This window comes from Mus musculus, chromosome 3 (genome assembly GCF_000001635.26).
Source record: "Mus musculus strain C57BL/6J chromosome 3, GRCm38.p6 C57BL/6J".
In the NCBI taxonomy this organism is placed as follows: Eukaryota; Metazoa; Chordata; class Mammalia; order Rodentia; family Muridae; genus Mus; species Mus musculus.
Window position 1 is genome coordinate 109564076 of NC_000069.6, and position 23515 is coordinate 109587590.

General features: G+C 39.6%; 1 protein-coding gene across 4 annotated transcripts in view; it reads left to right on the top strand.

Moving 5' to 3' along the window:
- The window catches only part of Vav3 (vav 3 oncogene), a 345230-nt gene that overhangs the window by 223611 nt on the left and 98104 nt on the right, over positions 1-23515 (top strand). For 2 of the 4 annotated variants that reach the window (NM_020505.2, NM_001378987.1), the window contains exons 18-19: positions 10031-10056; positions 14244-14289. The exons of 1 other annotated variant lie outside the window; for it this stretch is intronic. In NM_020505.2, coding sequence (NP_065251.2) covers positions 10031-10056; positions 14244-14289 — 72 coding nt within the window. Of the gene's footprint in view, positions 1-9931; positions 10057-14243; positions 14290-23515 lie in introns of those variants that run through there. One more of the 4 variants, NM_146139.2, reaches the window with a different exon arrangement.

Genomic DNA, 23515 nt, shown 5'->3' on the forward strand with positions numbered 1-23515 from the left:
AGAAGAGCAGAACAGAGAATGTCTTATTTCAGGGCTGAGTTCAGAAAATGGACAGTTGTAGAACAGTGAGACCTCTTAGAGGCCAGAGATCACAGCACAGCCCTGTCCCTCTGCTCCTTCAATAGATATCTTCAGAGTGTGCCATGTGCCGTTCTCTGTGCCGGGCACGGACAATCATGATGGCAAAGATCTTGACATTGACTGAGTTCCTCTACTGTGTTAGCTACTGCCCTATCCTAGAGAAACTCTTTAGTTTTCAGAGTAGCCCTTCCCATGGCTAGTGAGTTCAGATGGCCTCTGCTACTTGCTGGAGACAGTGAAGTAAAACAGACAAGGTTACTGTTTTCATTAGTCTGAAGGTCAGAACTCTACATGGTGGTGAAATAAACAGTGATGTTATGCCTTAAGACTGTTACTCTTCAACCTTCAACCTGATACAACAACCACTTGGTTTTATTGTTTCATCCTTACCTATCCCATTCTTCAGTGAGCATGCTATTTGCTTTACAAGCTAGAGTGCTTTCAAAAGTCCCGTAGCTTTAGATTTGAATTACTTGGTGAGGGCCAGGTGTTCTTAGGGGCCACACCTGTCCTCGCCATATAAGTCCTAAAGACATAAATGCCTTCTGATCCAGGGCCCCTTATTTTAAAGTGGAGAAACAGGTTCATAAAAAAGGTGAAAAGAAGGCAACTGAAGATAATGCAACTGCCCTGCAGGCCAAAGATGGAGAGATATAAAGAGATTGTCCCTTAGAAGGCAGCTGCATTCTTTAACCTGTTTCGTAATTCTCGGAATTCACCATAAAGCAGGGGAAAGTTCTCTCCAGTTTTGTTTTTGAAACTCTGACTACATTACAGGAATGCCGGCCCTTGGGTTTTTGAGTCTCTCGTGCTGACCACCAGGCTCCCATATTTTCCACATCCATGATTTTCTTCTCTTTCCCTTATGACCGTTCCTGCTTCAGACTTTGAAGAGATGAGTGAGTGACATTGAATTCTCAGAATTAATTATGAGTATGAAATGTCAAGAAGCTACCTAGCAGACTTCTATTTTCTTGCAGACCAGGCTTTGTAACTTAGAAGCCCCATCTTCAGGATGTAGGGGCTCTATGTGATCCCTGCATAAGCACCTTCTTCCCCTGTCCCTCAGCAGGTGCCCTCTGAAAACTGGGAGACATCACATTCACCCATCCTTGGACTAGTGTAGGCAATTGTTGAGGACAGACTTTCAATCTTAGCCTGGTAGATCTGTTTGTGAGTGTGGTAGAGTAGATACTATGTTGGGATTATAAGCAAGTTATTCTAATGTTCTCTTCCCTGGCCTGCCGAGAATCTCTGGCTGATATGTTTTGTAGTTAGGATTCACTGCTTGAAGAAGTTCAGCAATTTGTTTACCCTAACTTCTGCAGCATCTGAGACAACACAGGAGTAAGGAAGAGAGGAGGAAGCCCAAGATGCATTTGGAGCTAGAGATGTGCTTTACTTGAGAGGGAATTCTGTATCGAGGGGAGTGTGTTCCTTGGTGAACTTTACTTTGAGAAAAATTACCCTAGGGTAATTTTGTTGTCAATAATGTTGACTTAAGGCAAAGTTAAATGATATATAATCATTTCCCATGTAACATAAATCATAGCTTGAGAATCACTCTTATTTTATAGTGGTTTCTAGTTCCAAAGCTTCACCCAGTCTGCCTGTGTTCTCAGGGTAGAAAGGGACATTATGGCTGGCTAGTGTAGTAGGCAGGAGTCCATTCATAGTTCATGGTGCCATGGTGCATGCGAATGGTGGCATTGTAATAAACCATGGACACCTGTGGACAGAGAACATGGTAGTTCCATTTGAATGGCCCATAATCATAGAAAGAAGTGGGGAAGTGAAGAATTATTATACAGCATGATGGAGTAGACCAGGCTCTACTGAAGGCTACAAACCTCTTCCCCCTACTCTGTTGTCATTGCTGCATCCACTTGAGTTCCCTGAAAGTCTCAATATAGCCCTTATCTCTCAGTTTTGCTCATGGGATGCTGTTAGCCACTCCTGATACTCTCTTTCATACTCCATTATCTCACATGCCACCTTTGAAGATCAGACTTGTTTCTTTCACTTAAGTTGCAACCCACATCTCATGAGAATTAGTCTTGGCTCCATCTCCGTGCAACATCTTCCCCCAAATCTGGATGTGACATGTGTCATCTATCAATTGCCTTCGAGGAATCTCCAGTATCGGGAACAAAGGCACTTTCCTTATGGCCACACATGCTGTCTGACTTTTTATAAGCCTGATGACACCATCTCCCTCTTTACTCGCTTATTGTTTTTCTCCCATTTTGCTTAGAACCCACTGCTACAGTATTGATTTAGATGGAAATCTCACTGTCTCTGTTTCCTCTGCTTCCTCTTATTCCTTAGATAGATATTCTTAACTGATCTTTCAAAAACTTTTAAAATCCATTGTATCACCCACTTGTCTTCTTTCCACTTCCTACAGAACACTGTCCAAGCTTTCCCCTAACAACCCGTGTAGTTCTGGTCATTTTTCTGTTCCTCTTTTGACCATTCCTTAACGTTCCCAACTGACATTTAATTCATGTCTATTCACAGTTCTTCAACTACTTTGTCATATGCATCTTCTTTGTTTTCTCTTTTAGTCTTTTCTTCCTTGTTCTATTCAGTTCTTGAAAACTCAAGGAAATATTACCTCATTCAGAAGACTTTCTGGTACTCTGCATGCCTGGCCTTTCTTAGTCTATCAGTTGTCTGTGTTTTCCTGGCATCTTGTAATTAACTTTATCATAGTGTTTATCACATTTATGATAATTGCCATCTGGCTGATCTCTCTAATTAGAATCAACCATATGCAGTTGATGTTTTGACCTAAGGGAAGACCTGGTCTTTTAGTATGTGGATGGGTTACCTGCTAGAGTGATAGATGACTGAGGGAGGGTCCTGAGCCCTGAAGAGCACTAGCATCTTAAATCTAGAAGTGGTGGATGTGGGAGTTTATCCAGACTTGGGGTCCTTGCTTGTGGAGATAAAAGCTTGAAAAGATGGTTGACAAATGAAACAAAACAAACAAACAAACAAACAAACAAACAAACAAACAAACAAATGCCCTCATTCTGTGAATCACTGTGTTGTACTTTAAGCATGAAATAAACTAAGTAGACCTTTTACATTCTTTTCTGGGTGCTTACGCAAGGAAAGGCTTATGCCCTAAGCACTGATTACCAGGCAGTACACCTGGGATAGGTTAATGAGAGGCAGAAAAAAAAAAAAGAAACAGATCACAGAACATCTGGTGCCAAAAAAACCAAAACAACGAAGACAACAACAACCCCCTTCTTTTATATCAATCTACTTCCTGATCTAGTCAGTTTTATTGTTGGGATGTTTTGTTTTGTTTGTTTATTCTATCTCTTATTGCTGCCTCTTATTCCCTTTCTCCTTACAGATCCCAAATGGGCCCTTCCTTTTCTCAGTTCCTGTTTTACTTCCTTGCCAATCATTAATATCACCTTGATCATCCAGTGGTCATATGAATTTAATTTAATTAGTGTAGAGGGTAGGGCTCATTTATTTTCCAAGGTTGGGTTGTACTGTGTACCCACCCCCACCCCTACTCTCAGTCTCTAGTAGTTTTAAAGTTTAATTCAGGAAACACACACTGTTTACTGGGAACTCATTGCTCCTCCAAAGCAGGGCCCCCACCAACTATATGGCTGTCCAGTTCCTTCTGTGCCTACCAGCATGACAGAATGGCAGCTTTTTACATACATGCTCTGAAAACAGACATTTTTCATCTCGGCTATGAGTGAAAATCACACACATGGCCTCGGCTTGATTCCATGGAAAGCCGGATTGTAGTGGAAGAGTGGGGCTAACTGCACAGTGAGCATTGGTCTCTCTACCTTTATTTTCTCTTGTAGGCTTTCTGAGCCTTTGATGTAGAAATGAAGGAAAATGTGGGGAATATGTTTCTTATCTTTTGAATCTATCCCCTTGTACCAAGTCCAAGGGTGGGACATTTAAAATCGAGTTATCACTTGGCCTATGATAGAACTATTTCGATACAAACACAGTTCCAACAATACAATATGTAGCTAAATATTAACCACCAGGTTTTAAAAGAGCTTGTTCACTTTGATTGTGGAAATCTGCCTCATTGTTTAGACGTTGTCTTCTCTTGGTTTAGAAACCTTTTCTATTTCATGCTCTATTATCTTTTAAATCTATCGAGTCTTCATTCACCCTGGAAATAATAATTACTTGGCAAAAGCTGCACTGCATTTTTTGAATGAAGCAATCTATTCATATTAATACATGAGCATGACAGATTATTACTTTAAGTATATCTGAAGTAGGAGAAAAAAAAACATGCATTTTTTTTCCCAGTAAGACAAACTATGGAACTTGGAAACACATTTGAAGGTTGAGTAGTTTGCATCTTAATGCCTGGGGATTTGCATGGACACAAATAAAAGCCAGGCAGGAAATTCTGCTCTACCTCTTTTACTGAACTTAACTTGACTCCTGCTTGGTCACCATAGAAGCCTTGATGATCACCACTCACAAAGGCTCTGAAGTCTTTGCCAAACTTCCCAGTGATAGTAATGAATAGGTCTGAGTGCCATTATATGAGACTCTCAGCAAGTTACTGCAAAGCTGATGCAATCCTAGGGTGGGGTTTCCTTCTCGCAGTACACCGTGGGGAAGGGCTAATCCCAGGCTACAAACTTCAGGCTCATTTATAATCTTGCTTGGTAGTAACATAAGACTATATGACTAAGCCTCCTTTGTCCCCTTCCTATCTTGACAGTGATCAGTATAGCTTCCCCCCACCCCCATCTTCCAGATTAAACAAAGAGAGAAAGAGAGTGGCATTGGATGCAAATATTGCTAGAACAGACAACTTTGGTTTAATGTACACAACTTTGGCTTAATGTATCTTTTCCTTCAGTAAGAACGAAAGCCCCAGCTGCTCTAATATTTAGCCAAAGCAGCTCTCCATTTGCTTATCTGTTTAATTGCTCCTTTATCTAGGTCAGCTGCTGCTCCTGCTGCTGCTGTAGCTGGCTCTAGTGAAAATGGAGTTGCCTTAGTATCCTGCTGGCTTTTAAAGCTGTGAGGCTCTTGCCTAGAACCTGTATAAATCCATGTCTGAAATGGGCTCTTTTATAAATAGCATTGCATATTTTAAGATGCAGTGAAACCTGTAGAGTAAAATGTTATTTCAGTCTTCTACCACCAGACCTTTTTATCATGTTAATTGAACAAACTGAGCCTTGATCTCTGATTTCATTACCAAGAGGTGACATTGCTTCTGTGGGAAGGCACTTAAACCTTTTGTATAAATGAGTCATCTTTTTGATTCATCAAGACAATTTTTTATGCAAGAATAGTTATTTTACCTTTTATTTGACAGTTAGGGTCAGCTTAGTGATGCATTAGTAATTGTTTTTTAAAAAAGGAGAATTGGAAACTGGTTTTTATCAGTTTTAAAATGAAATCACCCCCCCACCCCCAAACCAGGTATTATTTATGGAGTGTGGCTTTCTGTTCTTTCCCAAAACACCATTGAAGATCAGAACAGTGAGCATAACTCTTATATACCGTCTTTCAAACTTTGTTCAATGTTGTTGTATGTTTTATAGCAATAGCATGTTAGCCATGATGGCTGGGTACCTTCCATAATAACATCAGTAACTGCTTTAATGTGGCTCCTCTTGGAACAACAGTCAGTCTTACTGGGCATTGGCTTATTTGGTCTTAAATAGAACTTAAGATAAAAGACAACAAATTGTGGAAGAAGGCATGAATTGAGAGCTAATTCTATTGGGGAAAGATAAGTATGACAGGACTGAATTTGGCATTTAAACAAGCACATTATGGAATGTGAATCTAAAACCTCAGTGAAAATTCTTATTTTAGCCAAATATGTCCATTCAGCATGATGGAGTTCAGCAACGGCTCCAAGCACCTTAGTTACACTGCTTCTCAGAAGTACCTTAAGCAAGTTGGGACATGATGAAAGAATTCAAGGCTTAAACCCCTGGAGGGCCCGTAAGTCATCGTCTAGAAAGTTCCTGAAAGGGAAAGAACATTTTATAGTTTGATCAATAGGAGCCTGAGAAGAAGGCTGCAGGGTAAGGACAAGTTGAGGATTAAAACCTTTTGGAAACTTGAAGGATTGAATTATTATCCTAAGAAAGTCCCCTTGTGAGAAAAAAAAGGAGAGAGAGAGAGAGAGAGAGAGAGAGAGAGAGAGAGAGGGAGAGAGAGAGAGAGAGAGAGAGAGAGAGAGAGAGAGAGAGAGAGAGAAAAGACTTTTCATTGTCTTTCAGCCAGCAACCTTTTCCCCTAGGTCAGAGTTCAGCCAAAGACATGATATGATGATAACCAGCCCTTATTATCCAAGATGTCGTTGCTGCCCCATGCATACAGAATTTTTTTAGTATTACAAGCTCCTGCCACAGCAGACTTGGATTGATACTAAGAGAAAGTGAAGGGTGGAACTGGAGGCTTCAAAATGAGATCAACTTTCCCATCCAACGCCTCTTAGGGAAGGTAGTTGTTCCATTTTCCCAGCAAGAATAGACTTTTACTGTGAAATACATCTGAACTAGTATAGTAGGTGGATTTTCCTCTCATGTTCCCACTGTATTACTGTCAGTTAATGAGCTGTTGGATTAATATGTATGGGAATTAAGATTATGTCTATGTCTATAAAGGAGTCAGTCCAGTTTAATGTTATTGTCGCTGCCAAAAATTCAGAAGTATAAACAAAGGACCTTGGACAAGAATAAATTCTAAACAGAATACATTCTAAAACAGAAACTTACTATATGGTATGATACAAGAACTCAGATTCTTTTCTCAGTCTCTCTTATTAGCAAAAGTTCAAAGAAGTTTCTGTGACCAAGCACAACAGAACACAGAGGAGGTACAGATGCAAGAACATGGGGCATGGGCCTCATGGTTACTCCATACACTATCCATGGGTTTAGGATAGTGTCTCTCTTTGCAGTGGCACCATTGTGGCCCCGTAAGAACTCAGATTTTAAGAATGTATGTTTGTGTGTCTTACTTAACCCAGCTAGTTCAGAGCACTGACAACTCTCTTTGCTGAGTCCAGAGAAGTGAAGACCCTGAGTCCGTGGTAGCTGTGGGGATGGGGGATAGACAGTGAAGGGGAAAGGCTAGCACCATATAAGGACTCCTGTGACATTGCAGCTGGAGACCCATCTAGCTCTGAGCCCCTGCTTTCTTCCCTGCTTTACACTGGCAGGCTTTGTGTAAAGGGATTTTTAGTGCCTCGACTTGGGTAACGTGGAAAATAGATTCCCTTGATGTTACTCTAAAGGAAGCATGTAAGCAAGTGGAAGATGCCAAGGAGAGGGGATGAAGGAGGGAGAGCACACTGAAACAAAGTCAGCTTAGTCCTATTTGTTCATCATTGGTATTAGCCTGATGCATGCTGTACCAGACCCTTATGCCTTCCTGGATTCTGTTGTTGGTAACACTCATGGGAAGAAATGACTGTCTTGTAGCCAGTCCTATATCTGTGAAGCAGGGTCTTCTCTTCCTGATATGGGAAGAGGTGTGGTTTTCTAAAGAGTGAAGTATAAACCACAATGCCACTGCTTCCTTTTACCAAGCACTACCCAGAGAGCCCTCAGGAAGCTGAGTGTCAGGAACACTGGCACATGAGGCGATTTTTCACTTTTGTGGAACAAATAATACATTTAAAAAATGTTGTAAAAGACCTGCCTCACAAGGGTATCAAAACATTCCCATGCAAAGAATCATAAAAAAGGATATTTAAAATTTCAAAAGTACATGTTCAGTAATAAACTCCAAATCTGAAAGATATGAGAACTCTCTTGGCAGCAGCTTAGCTTTCCTTAGTGTTCTTCCATAGAAAACGTAAACTCTATTCCTGCTTTGTGGCCTGTAGTTTACAATTGGTACTTTTGGCTATTCATCTGACTTACCAGCAGAAGAAGATGGTAGTTTGGGACATCCCAGAATACATAAGTTTTTCAGGGCACCAGTGAAATGGGGACTCCAGGTATGCTTCTAAGGCCAGGCTCAGGGGCTAGGGAGATGCCTCTGAGGGGAAAAAGGCTTGCTGGGCAAGAACGAGTTCCTGAGTTTAGAACAGCTCTGAACCCACATAAAAGCCAAGTGTGGTGGTGTACCACAGTAACCCAGCACAAGGATGGGGACACAGGGGAATCCTGCGAGCTTGCTGACTGGTCAGTCTGCCTAACTGAAATGGCAAGGTCTAGGTTCAGTGAGAGAGCCTGTAATCACAGTGTAAAGTGGTGAAGCAACAAAGGAAGATAGCACAGGTTAGTTTATCCACATGGATATACCATTACTGTCATAGAACACACACACACACACACACACACACACACACACAGAGTGTGGAGACTTTGGGAGAAACAAAACAAACCAGCAGAAACCCTGTGTTCAGTTAACTAGCATCTGAGTCTGGCTGAAAGGTAACTCTCACAGCTTCCTTTCTCGCCATCTCTCTTAGGTCTTGGGTAGTCTATCTCCTGAAGCATGTTTTTATAGGGGAGGAACAGAAGTGAGCTAGCTTTTCCATCCAGGAATATTCCTTGGTAAACGCTGGTTTCATAACTAGCAAAGATACCTTCATAGGAGGCAGTCAGTCATCTGTGAAGCTAGCGTGCAGGGGTTTGAGATGGACAAAGGGAGGCAGACTTAGATTTTTCTCCAGAAGGCAACTTTCTGCTCATAGAGCTTCTGGAGTTATCTTTTTAAAATGGAGAAGAAAAGAAAGAAAGAAAGAAAGAAAGAAAGAAAGAAAGAAAGAAAGAAAGAAAGAAAGAAAAGGAAAGTCCACAAAGTGACCTCCTGGTCCTTGCCCCAGGCAGTCTTCTTGTGTAAGCAGCCTGCTCTAGCAGGGCAGGTGTCCTGGAAGGAGCTTTCCCTGTGAACTCTGGCCGAGTGGATTCTTGGAGCCTTTTAAGGAAACACTCTACAGAGCTGTATCCAGGCCTGCCCGTGCTCTCCTGATGTCTCCTTTGGTTGCGTCAGTTCTCTCTCTCTCTCTCTCTCTCTCTCTCTCTCTCTCTCTCTCAGATCCTTTCTTAGTGGCTATTTTGGATGGGAAATGTGCAGGCATGGGCTCAGAGCAGTGAGGGGTTTTTCACTCCAGCTGGAGAAGTTCTAACTTGTCTAGATGCTGCTAGATGTGGGGGAGAGAAGGCAAAAGCCGGCCAATCAGTGAGTGTTCTGTCCGCGGCATGTTCTCTTACTCTGATACCCGTGGCCCCCACCCCCAACCCCCCATCACCACCAGGTTGCTCACCTGAAGGTCTCAAGACTCTGTAAGTGTGAATCAGTTTTAGGAACTAAACAATAGTAAAAACATGGTGTACCTGTTTATAAATATATGAAGTAAGGTGAAAGAGTGTTGGGACTGAAGCTTGACTGAGGTGGTTTTGTTTGTTTGTTTGTTTGTTTGTTTTTCTTTTAAGTATCTATCTGTAAACCAAAGTATTCTTTCTCTAAAATAAAAACTAAGTATTACCAGTTAATGGGAACTTGCTCACGTGGGATGCTGTGCTGTGTTAGGATTGCGTTTGCAGGAGCTAGTCTGCACAGTATCATGAAACCCTGTTTGGATCTTAAAACGTGTTGAAAGCAAGCCTTGCATCGCAGGATTGGACCTTGCATATAAATTAGTGCAAGTCCTTGTTTTAAGGAGTTTTATGAGGCTGAGTTGACATTGCTTAAGAAACAGTTGGAAAAGTTAAGCGTAACCTACAGTCATTTAGGGGTATGAGTCACCTTTCTGACAAGCCAATAAGGTAAGAGAACCCAGGTTGCTAAACAATTGGGAGCCCAGCCCGAGGGACCCTGGAAGTCTATTACAGTATCAGTTAAGAAAACAAAGCGGCAGTGTTCTTGCTACTCCGAGGAGGACGAGCTAAGGCTGCTAACCAAACCAAAGGACCGCACTGACTGACCATGCCAATTTTTACCTTTGTTTCAGAACAAGGGCCATTCAAACCACCAGAGGTAAGACTGACATTTCAACTTTTTATGTAAGCTTTGCATTTCAAGCTGTTTGCTAACTTCAACAGGCTTGAGCTCTGACGGTGTTAAATGTGCCTTTCCTGGAACGGAGTAAAGCCGAAATGGAGGGAGCCACCAGGTGCTTGTCAAAACATGAACTGAATCGGGAATTTTCACGGTTGTTGTCTGGAAGCCTTAGGTTGAGGTTAAATGTGGCTATTTTGCCCACACTCATACTGCTTGAAGGAGCAGCTCTGTGTGCTGGGGAGGGTGGGGCAGCTCTGTGCCCCTGTCAGGAGGTTGGTAGACCTATCGCCCACCAAGAGCTGTTCTACTGCTCAGTAGTAGCTTGTGAGAGTTCTGCCATAGTTTTACCAAAAATTTGGGTTCAGATTTCTAGCCCTTTCCCCTGTCAGCACAAACTGAGTCAATACTGAGTTGCATTGATCAAACCAAGCTCTAATAACATTTCCTGTGGTTTAACAAAGCCTAACTCTAAATGGCTTAGAAATATGTGTTATATAAGTATATCTCTGAGAATACAGCTACATCGAGGCATGAAGGAGAGTGTAAAATATAACAGACCTCAGAACCCCATTATTTTGGCCATCAGTCAAAAATTACAAAAGTTTTACTGACTCTGAAAAAATATTTTAGCACCAACAAACAAAACCAAAGCCAAAATAAAAAGCCAAATCCAAACAAGAAACCACTAAAATCAAACAATCCCAGGCCGATATGCCCCTGTATTATTAGCATGTTTTTCACCAGCTAGTATTTATATAGTTGGTAAAGCTATGGAAACCATGGGGAAATGCCTTCAGAGGGTCTTGTCTCTCCTTTATTGCATGTGGGTAGCTTCTGCAGGCCAGGTATCAAGGGTGTGGTGTGAGGAACCCCATGCTAAATGGAGCTGTTCAGAGTACCTACTTAAATGAGTGCCAGGGGATAGACCAGGAACATATAATAAGCTAACAATATTTCCTGAATAAAAATTAGAACACAATGATGTCTTTCAAGCTAACTCCAGTTACTCCCAAATTTCTGTTATGCTCCTTAGACAGGGAGGGACATGTTTACATCAGACTGTCAGGATTCTTATAGGGTATGACCTTACTAAACACAAACATGCTGCTCTTAGTCCTAGGCTTCAACTCAAAGGCACTTCACATTTATCCCATTAGACATGTGTGTATTTTTTTTTCCTAAGAAAATGATTTCATTTTATTTCAAGGAAGCAATGTGAAGTAGGTGTATTTGCAGAAGGAAAATGTGCTAATAAGAAGTAGTTAATCATCCTCACGTGATATTAAATAATTCTCTCAGACACATTTATACCCTTAAAATTACATGTGAGCCTATTAATAAAAAGAAATTAATTTTCATGTTGAAAATTTAAAAATGTAGCGTCGGTGTTGTAGTGCTTTTCTTAACTTTTGAATGTAGTAAGTGCAATTTTCATTTAATGTTTAACTTCACTAATAGCCTCCACTTTGTCTGGGTAGAAGATGATAGCATGCTCTGAGACTAGCCAATTCATTTGGAAACGGCTTCGTGTTAGGAAAAAAGTATAGCAAAGACGATCAAGAATGTGGTTTTTATTTTGTTTTCTTTCTTTTTTTTTTTTTTGAAAAACTTTCTGCCTCTCCTACACTGCCATTGATTTCGCCTCTGTTGCTATGATTGTATGATTAGGAATTTTTCTTTTAAAAATTTGGCTTCATTCTCAAGGCAGGTCCCATAACCATAGGACACACAGGCCTAAATAGCTGCACCTGGGCTGTCACCTCCCAAGCAGTCTGGGCTTTCAAGTATCCTTGAAACTACCCAAAGCAAGTTTATTGCTGCTTGTCTGTCTACCTAGCCTCTTTCCATCTAGGCCTAGCTAGGGAGGAGCCAAAGCTAACTTCCAAAAAACAAAAGGAAGCTTTTCCTCATATTGTCAGTAAAAGTCAACAGAGAGAATTAGTTCTTTTTCCTCAAAGAAGCTGGAAGACAGGATTTTTAGACAATACACATATTTAAAAAAAAATAGTAAGTAAAAACAAGGCAGTGAAGCAAGAAATAATTACCAAATGCTTATAAAATTAGGTTTGCCTCCCCAACATCCCTGGGTAGAACAAAAGAGTCAGACTCCAGAGACCAACTCCTGGGCCTGTGACTTCCAGGCATGGCTGCTATGTATGTCCTTCCTTTCCCAACTTCTACCTAAATACCATGTCTTTCCAGCCACGAGAGAAAAGCGGTGAGAGAGGGTCATTGAATTCTGCATTTCAGAAATATTTTAACATATTTTGTAATTTTTACAGTTAAAAAAAGTGTTTGTCAGTTGCTTTTAACGTATAATTAATCACAGTTTCTCCAAATGTACTTTATGGAGGTGGGATTTCCCTTTGTGTGTAGAATTAATTTAATGTACAGTCTATTTTACTGCCTACCCCTCCTGCAGAAAAGCTCTGGCTTAAACGACTTTTCAGGAGGAAGAACATAAAACGGTTGGGAAGGGAAGTGGGACGCAGTGACAGATGCCTGAAACCTCAGTCCCTGGGGAGGCTGAGGCAAGAGGATCCCTTGCATGTATGGAGCTGAGATCAGCTACTGCAGCATAGTAAGGCCTTAGTTCAAAACCACAACAAAAATATAGGCGCTATAGTTTCCAGAATATATCCTTTGTGTGAATCCAAACTTTCACAACCCCACCAAGTTAATAACAATGGTAACACTAAAGAATCACTTAATGATTCAAACACTTAAGACAAATGAACTCTCAACCACCATCCTGGCGAAGTCATGGCTGTTATAATTTTCCCTGAAAGATGAGGAACCACAAGCAGAATGTGTTCATGTTGACGATAATCTCCTTTTCGATATGATCATTAACTGCATTGTGTTGCCTACTTTAATCTTAAGCCTAAGGTAAAGCAAGGCCAGGCAGTTTCTGTTGTCAGTTAAGGTGATGGTGTTGGTGGGAAGCGAACACTGACTCCATATTTTTTTTTTCTGTTGAAAGTGTCATAAGTTGTGTTGTTTGGTGCCCTTTCTATAGAGAGCTCAAAAATTGTTCAATACAAATTTTGGTAAGAAAGAGTTTGTTTTTGGTAGCAGTTTTCTTTCATATTTTCAAAAGGGGATCTGTAAGCCTCATGCCTTCCCTATTTCTGTCTTGGCCACCAAGTAGCCCAGGGTCACAAGTTTTCTTACATTGATTCTTTCTAATGGTTTTCCTAGCATAGATACCCTCCTTACTCAACAGGAATCTGCAGACTTTAATGATCCTACTAGTCTTTTACAAACACATTTTGAAAATAGTTGAGGTGAAAATAAATTCCATGTTTAAATTTTTTGCTTTACCCAAGAATCCTAGAATCTTCAGGAAATGGCTTTGAGGACCTTGAGGTATTACCTCCCCCCTTTCAACATTTCAGTGATTTAACTTATGAATGAAGCTACCCTGAGGAAAATCTACAGCTTATGTGTACTTCTTAAATGGGGGCTTCTCTGACGAAACCATGTCCCTGTACCCACAAAGACAAATTCCAACACACATAAAAAGAAAGTTCCTCTTAGGAAAATCTCAATAATTCAATGGTCCCACATACAACTTCACATCTACTTGTATAACAAAAATTAAAAAAGAAATAAATCCTTCATTAGTTCTGAGATTACTGCAGTAGTTAAGTAACAAAGAATTCAATGCAATTCATCTATAATCAAAACACATTATCAGTTAAATGTTTTCTGGAGCCAGAGCTCTGGGCCTTTGGTTTGAGGTTCTATACCTTTTTTCAGTCATTGGTCTGTCATGGCCCAGAAATACTTGAGTTACAGTTTTTACCTATCTGCTTAAGGCTGTTATTCATATTTCGTTGCTGGGAATATTTTTAAATCATGAATGAAGTTGGCCTTCCTATACTCTATAGTCATATGACTTTAAGAATTATTAGGGTATGACACATAATTAGGCAAACAAAAATATTTGTGTTCATTTCAATGACTTATTAAATGTAATGATATTCTAATAGAAACTTAGAGGAATCATATTAAATTATAAATAGAAACACTCAAACCACATTTTATTTATGGTTAGCCATGATTCTAATGGGAACTAAGGCAACACTGATTGTCAGAGCCTCCCTGCTGCCATGATCCTGTATCACCAACGTGCCTGTCTTGCTTTGTTTTTCTTACAGAAACGGACCAATGGACTTCGGAGAGCTTCCAGACAGGTGGACCCAGGTCTGTTTCTCATTATATATCCTATGATAACTGCAGTCAATTCACTGCCGGTTGTGAAAGTGTATGGAAATTGCTGTGGAAAGTCCGCTGCACTGCTGGCCTTTGTTCCCAGTTTGGTCTTTACCTGGTGACCAGGAGGTGAAGGTCTAAAGTACAAATCATTCCTGGGTGACTAACCCCAGCTCCTCCTGCTTTCTACCATCCTTGGTTGAGCTGGTTATTTGCTTACTGAACAGCCTCAGGGTGTCTGCCTAATGCTAACATACACAGCACCCTCCCCATTTCCCTCCTAAATCAGGTAAACAGAACAACTCGCTCACCACCACTGTTCTTAGAGGGCAAGGGAGAGCATGCAAATGCTACCCTCCCCATCCAGGGAGGGTTTCTTATTCTCTCTTTCTATGACTTGACAATCAGCAAAGTGGTTGTCAGGTCTCTGAGCAAGTGTCTTCTCAAGACCAGAGATTCAGCTGCAGAAACAAAACAATACAAATAAACAAAACCCTCTTTCCCTAATATTGTGAAGTTTACTCTATTGCTATCTTAGCATAATTACCTTTTCATTCATTAAGAAGTGCCTTGCACAGTTTAGTCACTGAACATTCTGTTCTGGGCATGATCCTGTTCTCAGAGGTGTAAAGGGATTCCTAGATAAAGCGTTTAAATACGTGAAGTTGATCGTCCATCAAGTGTACTGGGAAACGCAGAGTAGCCCCGCTGGATCTGGTTACTGTTTAGATGTGCATTCTCCTCCACTGCACTGTTCGTCAAGCTGTAAAGTTGCTTTTCCAAAGCATACCATCCTTTAACTGAAGCCACACCCAGGCTGGCCCTACCGGTTTGAGATGACAGAGATTATGGAAGCCCTGTTGCCTCTGGCTAGAAATTGACTCACTTATACCCCAAGATCTGTTTAACTCATTTAACCACAGAACAAAATTAATGCCATTAAAAACAAAACAAAACAACAACAACAAAAAAACCCACAGGGTTCTCTTTTACTTTTTAATAATTCTGACTTTCCCAAGCCAAGATCCTCTGTAAGGAGTCTATATAACGACATTTAGAAGAGAACTCATTCGTTGTATTTAATAGAGGTGTGTTGGTTGTGTAAGCGGTTTCTTTACTGTTCTGTGTGTAGTTCTAGTCTAGAATATAATCTGGCCTTTAAAAGTGTTATTCTGAAATTTCTTTTTCTCCTCTGGGCATTTTTATTTAGTCTATTTCCCTGCAGAGAAATACATTTACTTATAGAGTCAGAAGATGCACATTTAACTCTTTATAATTTACTCTATAGTCAGTTTTCTACAATCCTTTAGATTATTTAAAGGAATATATGGTGAATTTTCAGATTATAAATATGGCCAAGTAGATAAGTAACCAAACAGATAAAGTCCTGCATGAAAAATAAGTTTACAAATTTTCAAAAGGTGCGTCTGTACCTTATAGAACATTTTCCTGTAGTTTTGCTATTTGCATGTGAGTGCCTTTTCCACTCACCACATTTCTATGAAGAAACAAAGGGGTGATGCTCTTCCTTCAGCCACTCATGGTTAGGCCTGAGGTATGTGTGGAGCTTGACTGCTTTTGCAGCTCTGCCTCCTCCTGCTGCTGACCTGCCTTGCTTCTTTGCTCAAGATGATCCCATGTTTGACAATTGTCTTGTGAGCAGCTGATATGACTGTTGTTCAGCAGATTTTCACGATTCTTGGGGCGTGTTTAGCCAAGACATTTAAAGAGATATCCATACAACAGGCAGAAAACGCAGAACTTTCTAGGAGCAGGGTTTGCCATTGGTGGCTTTGCTATAGAAGTTCTTTTGACTATCCCACCCTCTTTTGTAGCTAATATCACTGACATTTCTAAGTTGTCATACACTGATTGTGTTTTAGAATCCCATAAGAATGGATTGTAGAAAAATAATCAGACTATTGGGGGTGGGGCAAATGTACCTATTTCATCAGGGTCAGATTTCAGAGGCCTGTACAAAACTAAATCACACATAGATCTTTATTATTGGAAAGAACAATAATACATACTTATGTGTACAGAAGAGTTAATAAACATGCTACATGAATTAGTGAATGACTATACATTTTTCTTTAGATGTTGACTCCCTTCTTTTTTTTAATATACGATTTGGTTAAGATATAATTATATCACTTTTTCTCCATCCCTTCCATCCCTCTAATCTCTCACAAGTCCCTTCCCTTCAACTCCTTCCTTCCCTCCCCAAATTGATAACCTCTTCTTCATCATTCTTATTGTTATACAATACGTATGCAAGTACACAAATATATAAGTACAACCTGAGCCTGTTTTTGTTGTTTGTGTGCATGTGATCTCACTTTGTATCAGACAACCAGTTAGGGGGTTCATCTCTGAGAGAGACTGACTCTCCCATTCTCAGCAGTTGTCAGTTAGCTGTAGTGCCTTATTAAGGAATGTGATCCCATAAGACTCCCCCCTTTTCTAGCTAGTATGTCTATTGATATTGCTATTGTTCAGATCTTGATTATGCATCCATTTCTGTGAGAGACTGATTCACAAGCATCGTGGTATTCTGGTTCCTTCAGTTGTTATGCCCACCCTGAACTGCAGAGGCAAGACCTTAGATATGGATATATCCACTGGACTTGACTCCCCATGATCTGTGTATTGGGTGGGTCCAGTGATGGTTTTCTGTAATGGTCTTCATTTGCTCTAAAGAGAAACTTCTTTGAGGAGAGGAGGTAGCTATATCTATCTGTGGGTATGAGGATAAGATTTAGAATGTAGTTATGTATTATTCTGGTCTAGCAAAGTGGCAGTAGTAGTAGAATGACCTCTAAGATCTATGACCTCACTAACTCCACGAAGTTAGCTAAGTTTCTAGTACTAGGCATGGCTTCCCTCCTGTTGGTGGGCTGTAGTTCTAATTAGAGAACACTTGGTTGCCACCACCATGTGAGTGCTATTTATTTATGGATATCTTGGCATTTTGGTTACTGTTGTGTTTCCTAGGTGCTATAACTGGGTAGGACTAATAATTGTTTCCCTCCTTTGGCAAATTCCAAGTATTTTCTGGTAGCATGGAAGCTAGACCATAGGAAGGAGGTTTTCAAGTTATATCTAGCTCAAGTAATCTAGGTCCTGTGTTCATAGTGTACAGTGTTTTCAGCAGTAGAGGCTTACTTTACATTCAGAGAGGGAACTAAGGAGAACAGCCATTGTTTTGGGAGTCATGTGGGCTACCCTGACTAACTGTTTTAAAGGGGATTTTCATGCCCGATACTGGATTTTTGTTAATGTGTGGTTCTTGTGGAGAACATTGTTAATCTTAATGTCATAACTTCCTTTATGATGTGTACAAGTGTTTATGTGTGTGAGTGTGCATACACTTATATGTATTATATATAATTTAGTTATAGCATAATACAAATCCTTAATGTTTTAATCAAACAACCTTGGTGATATTTGTCCCATCTCTGTCCTTCCGTATTGACCTTCCTCTCCCCTTCCAGTCTGGAACTCCCCTACCCATTTTTCCTCTTTTCAGTTCGTGTCACCTGTGTCCTGCTATTCTCTTACTTTTTGAATTCTACCTGACAATGCAGTAATGAACCATGTCATGATGTAGTTTTGGGAAGCGTGGGTCTGAAATGTGTTGTTTATACTTTAGGCTGAACTAGGTTCTTTGACTGCTGCCTCACCCTTTTTAGTTTGTTTCCTCTCCTATTGTGGTTTTCATACCTATGGGGGGGGGGAACAACTTATAAGAATACCTGCCTCACAGGTGTTGTGAACATGATGGGAAGTAGTATATACAAAGTACTTTTGAAAGTGCTTAGCAAATAATAAACACTCATTCATATAATTAATTAATTTGTTCTACAGCAAGGTATTTAATATTGGATATTTTATCATGTGGAGAGTCACTATTTGCAAGTTAAATATTTGAAAAAAGATGCAATTTTCTATTAAATTTATATTGAATCAAGAAGTTGCAGCCATGCATAGTGGTGAATTCCTTTAATCCCAGAATGTAGGAGGCAGAGGCCACTGTGACTTCAAAGTCAGCCTGGTCTACATAGCGAGTACTAAGACACCCAGAGCTCCATAATGAAAGCCTGATTTGAAAAAAATAAACAAGGAAGTTGTATAATCATAGAAATATTCATATTTCTTTTATTGTCTGATTGCTAAGCATCTTTTACAATCTTTAGATTATCTTCACTAAAAGATACAACCAAGAGAGATGTTTGAGAGTGATTTGTTTTGGTTTCAATTGTTAGTCTCTGTGATTTTAATAAAGACAATGAAAATTCTCATTGAAAACTGTGGGATTATTTTGTAGATTTCTAACACAACCCAAGAACGATGAGAGCTATGTGTTTGTGCTATGGCTTGTCTGCACATGTAGAACATTCTACTAGTAATTAGACCTTGTCTTTTTATATCATGTTAATAATGGTTTCACTGGTTTTCCTTGTTCTGTCCTAGGCTAAGAATTTTTGTTTAAACCTGAGTGCTTTTATAAATGCAATGTGTGTCAGATGCAAATTCTGGTAGCTCTTTTGAATCACTTAAATATAGCTGGATGCTTTCTTCAGTTTGTACCTCTCTTCCTGAGACAGATGTTGGTATCAGGAAAACAACACTGTAACAGACAGATCAATTATTTCAGGAACACGGAGGTGCTGGGTCTTTTTCAAGAACATGAGATCATAAATCTCAAGCAAACCCAAGCACTGCTGTAATATTTTTCACCTCAAGTGGCACTCAAGGTCAAAGTTACCAATTACATTTTAATACTCAGGTTTAAAATTTTCCTCCTACCTAAGTATTGGAGATTTAAGATTGATTTCTGATTGCATGTATATCTGTGTGTCAGAGCATGTGGTCTTTATATCAAGTTTATATTTCTAGACTTTTGTATACATTTGTGGAACTCATGACTATGTGAGTCCTTAGTCATGAGCTTTACAAAAAAGTCTGGTTGTTATTCTTTGTTGTGCTGTTTAAAGATTAGATAGAGCGGTTGGGAAATGCTTTGGTAGCTCTCGGTTGCAAGCTTAAGCTGCTTATGTGTACTGTGATAACCTTGCATGGTAAGTGAACAGATAATGTCCAAGTGTATGAATCCTTTCGGAAAGCAAAGGCTTGTGTGTTCATTGTAACCTTCTTGATTATAGGAAAGATACACGTGATTCAGAAAGGCTGAGTTCTTACCCTTAGGAGTTGTCTTAACCATTTCTTACCAGATTCGTCTTTAGTGAGAATCTCTTTCTCTTCAAGATGAGTAGTACCGATATTCATGCCCTTCCTGTCCTTATGAGAAGAAAGGATTGAAGTAATCTCTCATCATCGACTTCATGTCTTATGTGACACTAAACCCAGCCATATTGCTAATTATAAAACCAACATGTTTCTTCTTCACAATATTTGTATTCTAGGTAGAAAAGAAATAGATTAAAAACACCAGGTTTTAGTTGCATAAATGCATATGTATATATATTAGTTGTAAAGATTTAACATTGTGTACTATGCTACATATAGATACTTTGGAATCTGGTACAGCATAGTATCTTAGAAAATAGCCTTACAAACATAGGAAAACATATTTTAATTACATAATACATGCAAATAAGCTAAATGAATTAGAAAAATAAGAAACTGTGGACTTGGATTACTTTTAAACTAATTTATGTGTATGATGTTTTCATTTATGTAAATAAACATTTTTCTATGCTGGCTTATGGTACTGAATTAGAGTTTAATATGGTTCTCTTTGCTGCTTTAATTTCAAAGGATTGCATTCCAAGTCTAAATAGAATTGCTGACTTCCTCTAGATTTGATTTTAAACAGAACGACTTATTCAGTAGAGAAATTTTATATTTCAGTTTCTGAGTAGAAAACAGTGATGAGGAAAAAAAAAACCACCAACCCACTATTTTTAAACTGTGATTCTAAAGCTCATTTAAAAAATGATCCTTTTCTTTTAAATTAGGGAAACAAATGCACCTTGACGTCTTTTGTAAATGAGCCTTTGTCTGCAATCAATAAGAAACGGTTTCCATAGATTGTCATATTTCCATATTAATCAGTCATTCCCATGTCTATCTTTTCTGTCACCTCCAAAACTAATTTTTCATCAAATATAAATCCTAGCTGAAATGGTAGGAGCATAATTGTAAATGTAAGAAGATATTTCACATTGAGAGAAATAAACTTGAAAAAAAGAAATGGGGCAAGGAGAGCCCTGTGATTAAGATTCATTGCAGAGGAATGAGAAATCCAAGCTGTGAACGGGGCTGGAGAGTGTGCTCTGGTTTTTAAAATAGCTGATTTTCCTCCAAGCTTCTATTAAACTATGAACAATAAGACTAGTTCTGCGCGGAGGCAGTTGATCCCCTTGTAGTTATTTTCAGGACTACCTTTCTAATTCCCTTTGCCAGGATAACAGATTTCTGAAATGAACATCACAGCACCTGGCTCACGTCTCTTTTGGTTTGAGGATTTATTTCTCCTTTTCAAGGCTCATTCGGAGTTCACAAAGGACCACTCCCGCTTTCTGGTCCTTTCTGTACAAGCCTTGCCAAGCCAGTCTTTCGTACTGCATAGGTGCCCTTAGAACAGGAACAAAGAGGAGGTGAATGGTTAAAGATGTGCACCTGTGGAGGTGGTCCTTTTAGATGGCAAGCAACATCAGCAATGTGATTATTGAGGTAGTAAGATATTTGTGTTATAACATACAGAACCTTTTTATGGGTCACTTATGAATTTTTTGCACAATCTTATTGATTGTGTTATCTTTAGAAGGTAAAGTATGCATTTATTAAACGTTTAGAAAAGCATTCCAAAATAAAAAGGAATTAATAAATGCAGTGAGCTACTTTGAACATTTATCATTGACACAATATTCTTTACCTGAAAGATGAGATATGGACCATGTCTCCTTCTCTGTATCTGTGGCCATGATAGTTAACTACGCTCCATATAAGAAGACAAACTATGTGCCATGAAATACTAGATAAAAATAGAAACTTCAGCAATTTGTTATAGGCTAACCACTTCTGAGAGCCAGATAATCTCATTTTAGAACTGAGATTCCCAACTGTTAAATGAAAGAGACCAATTGGATCAAAACATATTACTGTCCAATACCAGTATTTGGTGTAATATCTAACTGACCCTAGGAGAGAAACCATTGATAAATTAGTTTATGATTGCTTTATTACCACGGTTCTTTTTACAAATAGTTTTATCATATTAACTGGAACATGGGAATATAGTTTGTAAAATTTTGGTCAAAAGAGCATATTTGTATTTAGTTATTTTTCAACTTCATCAAATTGATTTTCAATTTGAATGAGGAGAAATGCTTACATTAGGTTCTTACGTTTGTTTTCATCTCTGCAGCAGCGGCTGTAGTCAGGGCTTCGTGTGGATGGACAGCCTAGTTTCTGGGCCCCACTTCCATAATGGAGGAATGGAGAAGGGGCTGGCTCAACCTGTCTGCAGAGAAATTTTTGTGTATTTTCTTTACTTTCTTTTTCTTTCTCTCAATTCTATATGTACAGAATTGGGAAGGGAAAGGGAGGAGGAGAAAACATTTCTCAGACCTTTCACCCATGAGGGTCCTGTGGCAGGCCTTCCCATGTCTCCTACATTCTTCCTCTACTACTTGTAGCTTCTAAAGTACACCAGGAGGCACATAACCTAAAACAGGAGGCTGAGGAGGCCAATAAAGGCTGACCCCAAACAGTGGCTTTAGTTTTCAGTGCCAAGAGAGAAGCAGTGTTCTTGTCTCATGGTTGAAGGTGTTCTAACTGTGTCCTTGTAGGTTAAACATCAAGCTGGCATTGTCCTATGAACCTAGATGCTGGCCTCTGAGAAGGCAGTAGTTCTTTGTGCCACTGTTACCTCTCAATGTTAGTACAGACTGGTTTATTTGATTAGAAAACATAGTGAACAAGACCCTAAAGGATCATGTTTTGTGGGGACAAATTGGAAGAAGGTGCCTTAAATACTGGAAGAGTCAGGAAGGAAAACCAAAGACATGGATGTATTACAGTTGATCATAGACTTCAGCTTCAACAGAAAGGAAATAATAAGGGAAGGGAATGGCTGGCCACTTGTTTATCTCTGTTAATCAGTGTGTGTGTGTGTGTGTGTGTGAGAGAGAGAGAGAGAGAGAGAGAGAGAGAGAGAGCCTACAGTAGTAGATTTCCATATGACTTTTTCCAAAAAGTCCTTTAGTGTTACTTATTTCTCATGCATTCATTTATACCTTGACCTACCCTCCCTCATTCAAGCCCTTTCCACTCCATTATTCCCTCCATTTTCACTTACCTCAGAATTTCCAGAGACTGCAGTTTATACTGCAGGCTCTACATTAGCAGTGGTCACCATGGATGTATAACCTTGGAAGAGCTTATACCTGTTTATCATCTCTGAAATGGGGATCAGTAGCAATTATTTTCTTGTGTCACAATGAAGGTAAAATGGATTAATAGATGGAGCACTTTACCCCAACATTATTAGCAGGTATAGATTTGTAAATGATGACTATCACTGATGGATATACAATCCTGGACTGCTTCCATACTGGTGTGTCCTAAATAGCATCTTAGAGGCTATGCCTCTGACCCCTGAGCATGATTCATCTGTATTCTCTGTTTCAGGTTTGCTCATAACGTCTCAGTTAGCATGTAAGGTGATGCTAGATGTCATCTGAAGGGTCATCTGGGGAAGGGTTTACTTTCAAACTCAGGTATCTGGAAGGAGTATTTAATTTCCTTTAGATTATTGGACTGAAGGTCCTAATACCTAGCCCCCATTGCCAGATGCTGCTCTCAATTCTTTGCTGTCTAAACTTCCTAACATTGATGTTTATTTCACCACAGCATGCAAGCCAAGAAGGCAGTAGGGAATCCTAGCAATCAAAGTCTTCTAGGACACAGTCATGAGAGTGACATTGCATCGTGGCTTCTTGAGTTTAAGATGATTACCCAGAATCATGTAATGTATGGTGGGTACCAATCATACTCATAGTGTATGCGTCTAAAATCCCTCTAAACAATCTTAGTATCCTACTATCTTTGAACAGGGAAAGCCTCTTTCTAAGACCTAACAGCATAGGGTAGTGAAAATTAGCAGTGAGATCTGGTCTGCTTTTGCAGAGTTCGTTAGTAATTGCTGTTACCAAGCAGATTCATGGCTGATTTTATTTTATGCATTGTT